The 2,853-nt window shown below is 32.8% G+C and overlaps 1 protein-coding gene across 1 annotated transcript in view; it reads right to left on the reverse strand.

Moving 5' to 3' along the window:
- Window positions 1–2,853, reverse strand: part of LOC107719274 (probable rRNA-processing protein EBP2) — an 8,343-nt gene that overhangs the window by 1,151 nt on the left and 4,339 nt on the right. The window contains exons 4-7 of the mRNA XM_016526667.1: window positions 1,560–1,649; window positions 1,399–1,474; window positions 1,177–1,264; window positions 82–247 (exon numbers count right to left, since the gene is read on the reverse strand). Coding sequence (XP_016382153.1) covers window positions 82–247; window positions 1,177–1,264; window positions 1,399–1,474; window positions 1,560–1,649 — 420 coding nt within the window. The remainder of the gene's footprint in view (window positions 1–81; window positions 248–1,176; window positions 1,265–1,398; window positions 1,475–1,559; window positions 1,650–2,853) is intronic.

A 2,853-nucleotide genomic window follows, 5' to 3' on the forward strand; every position in this document is an offset into this window, starting at 1 on the left:
AGAGATGAAAACATGTGAGGGAGGTCTTTAAAATGTTAGAATATAACAGTACTGATGTAAAAAATAAAATAAAACACTTACATTCGTCTTGCCTCCTTTGCCGAAATGTTTCCCACCTTTCCCATGAGCCATTCTGGCCTTGAATCCTGAAACGTCATCATGGCTGTCTTTGGTGTTCCATTTGCTGCCCTTCTTCTTTCCCCCAAAGCCAAACTTCTTATCCTTGTATTTCTTCTTAGAATTTGGACTAAAAAACATGACAATAAATAATGAGAAATAAAAATAACAATATATGTTAAAATATTCTCCAAAATATATTATTTTGTCACACAAAAAAAATTTAAGAAACAATGGAAGGAGCGACATGAGGGTGAGTAAACAACAATTTTCATTTTTGGGTGAAATATCTCTTTTTAAGTAGTTAAACAGTCAAGGTACTTCTTTCAAAAAAATAATACAGTACAAGCTACCAACAAAAGAAGAAGCCAATTACATTAAAGCTTTCTATGAGGGCAATACTTTTTACATGTACATCTGTCTGATCATTGATCATATAATCAGGTTGCAAATTAGATTAGTATACGTGTGTGTGTGTGTGTGTAATGTAATTATAGAAATGATCGCAACTTTCACGCATTAGATCAACAGATACACTGTGCGCTCTGCAATGCTCTTGTTAACGTTGTGGATGTTTCAGCGAACAGTTTTCTTCGTACAGATGAACGGCATTAAAAGGGACAAACTTTATAAAATGCAATAAACGCATGAGCGTATTTAACTCAGCTGCTCAGGCAATGTTAATGATATGACCCATTTCAGGAGCTGCCAAAATTATGAATAAAAAAATAGCAATCAGAGCTGTGAAATCTACCATCATAAGTTTCATAATACAAGTAGACTTCTTTCGGTGACCCCCTGAACATCTTGTTAAGGTTGACAGCATTACATTTGACCAGATAAATGTCAACTAATTACAAAAAAAAAAAATCGGATATACAGCCAAATTCACTTAAACACAATTAGACACAATTACAAAACAGCATTTAACTAAATATTTCCCCATAAAATAGGAAGACCTAAAATCAGGGAATCTGGGAATTGTTATGGCACTTCCTGTTGAAAAATAACAGCTGAAGTACTGTAAAGCTACTGAAAATATATAGTGTCATCGCTTACCCTTTTTTGTTTACTTGCTTTTTTGCTGCTGATTCTTTCGGTCTCTGATCTTGATCTCCTTCCAAGAAGTCCAATTTATCTGTCATTCCTGTGGGACATGAGGACGAGTGAAAATGTGCTCCACGAATAAGGAATCTAAAACTTTCCCTGGATAATATTGGTAAATAACTGAGATGACGTGAAAACACTTTGCTTTAATGATGTACACGTGTGAAAATGTACCTTTCTGATACTTCTTTACAGCTGACAGCATTGCTTTCTTCTGCTTCTGCCTGTTCTGAATCACCTGTGTTTGAACCTGTAGAGCCAGAGATTTAAACCCAGGTCTGTCAAGACCCAAAAACATCACTCTGGGAGAATCTGGCAGCTGTTTTAAAACTGACCTTTTTGCCATATTTCCTCTGTTCTCGCAGCTTCTTGGCCTTTTCTGACTTGTCCATTGCAGCTTGCTTCAGAAGAAGCTTCTTCCTAATCTGTTAAAATCAAAGAATTATGATTTTTAACTGACAGACAGTGGAATTGAATTCATTTAATGAAACATTATGACAAAGTGGAACACTTTAACGCTTTTTACTTTGAAGATTTATGCACTTGGTTGACGTTTTTATTAATGCATGTTTTCTTGTCTCTTCTGCTCACCGAGGCTGCATTTATTTGATCAAAAATAAAGTACCAATAGTAATATAGTAAAATTTCATTTCAGTTTTCTACATACACTACCGGTCAAAAGTTTGGGATCAGTAAGACTAGTAATGTTTTTTAAAGAAGTCTCTTATGCTCATCAAAAAAAAATTTATTTGATCAAAAATACAGAAGAAAAAAAAAACAGTAATCTTGCAAAAAGTTATTACAATATAAAATAATGGTTTCTATTTTAATATACTTTAAAACATAATTTATTCCTGTGATCAAAGCTGAATTTTCAGCATCATTACTCCAGTCTTCAGTGTCACATGATCCTTCAGAAATCATTCTAATATGCTGATTTATTATTAGAATTATCAATGTTGGCAACAGTTTTGCTGCCAAATATTTTTTGGGAAACTGATACTTTTTTCAGTATTCTTTGATGAATAGAAAGTTCACAGGAGCACCATTTATATAAAATAGAAATCTTTTGAAACATTATAAATGGCTTTCACTTTTGAAAGACAAATGAATGCATCCTTGCTGAATAAAACTATTAATTCCTTACTAACCCCACATGTTTAAAGGATAGAGCATTTAAATGTATATCCATATGGTATTAACCCTGATTCATCTACATTAACTTCCTTCAGAGTTCAGTTCTCAGTTGATGGTGGGATTTGTAACGAACATTGGAATGGGCTCTAGTGTCTTAATTTTCATTCCTCTCTCAGCTGATTGTCCTGTGGTGGGATATTTTGAATCACGATTTGATCACAGGAATAAATTATGTTTTAATGTATATTAAAATAGAAAAACTTTATTTTACATCGTAATAATATTTCACATTACATTTTTTCCCTGTATTTTTGATCAAATAAATGCAGCTTTGATGAGCACAAGAAACTCCTTTAAAAAACATAAAAAATCGTTCTTATCCCAAACATTTGAACGGTAGTGTATATTTTTATTATACATTTTAAAAATCTAATTTATTCCTGTGATCAAAGCTGAATTTTCAACATCATTACTCCAGTCTTCAGTGTCACA

Source organism: Sinocyclocheilus rhinocerous, unplaced genomic scaffold (genome assembly GCF_001515625.1).
Source record: "Sinocyclocheilus rhinocerous isolate Xijiao unplaced genomic scaffold, SAMN03320098_v1.1 scaffold2138, whole genome shotgun sequence".
NCBI classification, from domain to species: Eukaryota; Metazoa; Chordata; class Actinopteri; order Cypriniformes; family Cyprinidae; genus Sinocyclocheilus; species Sinocyclocheilus rhinocerous.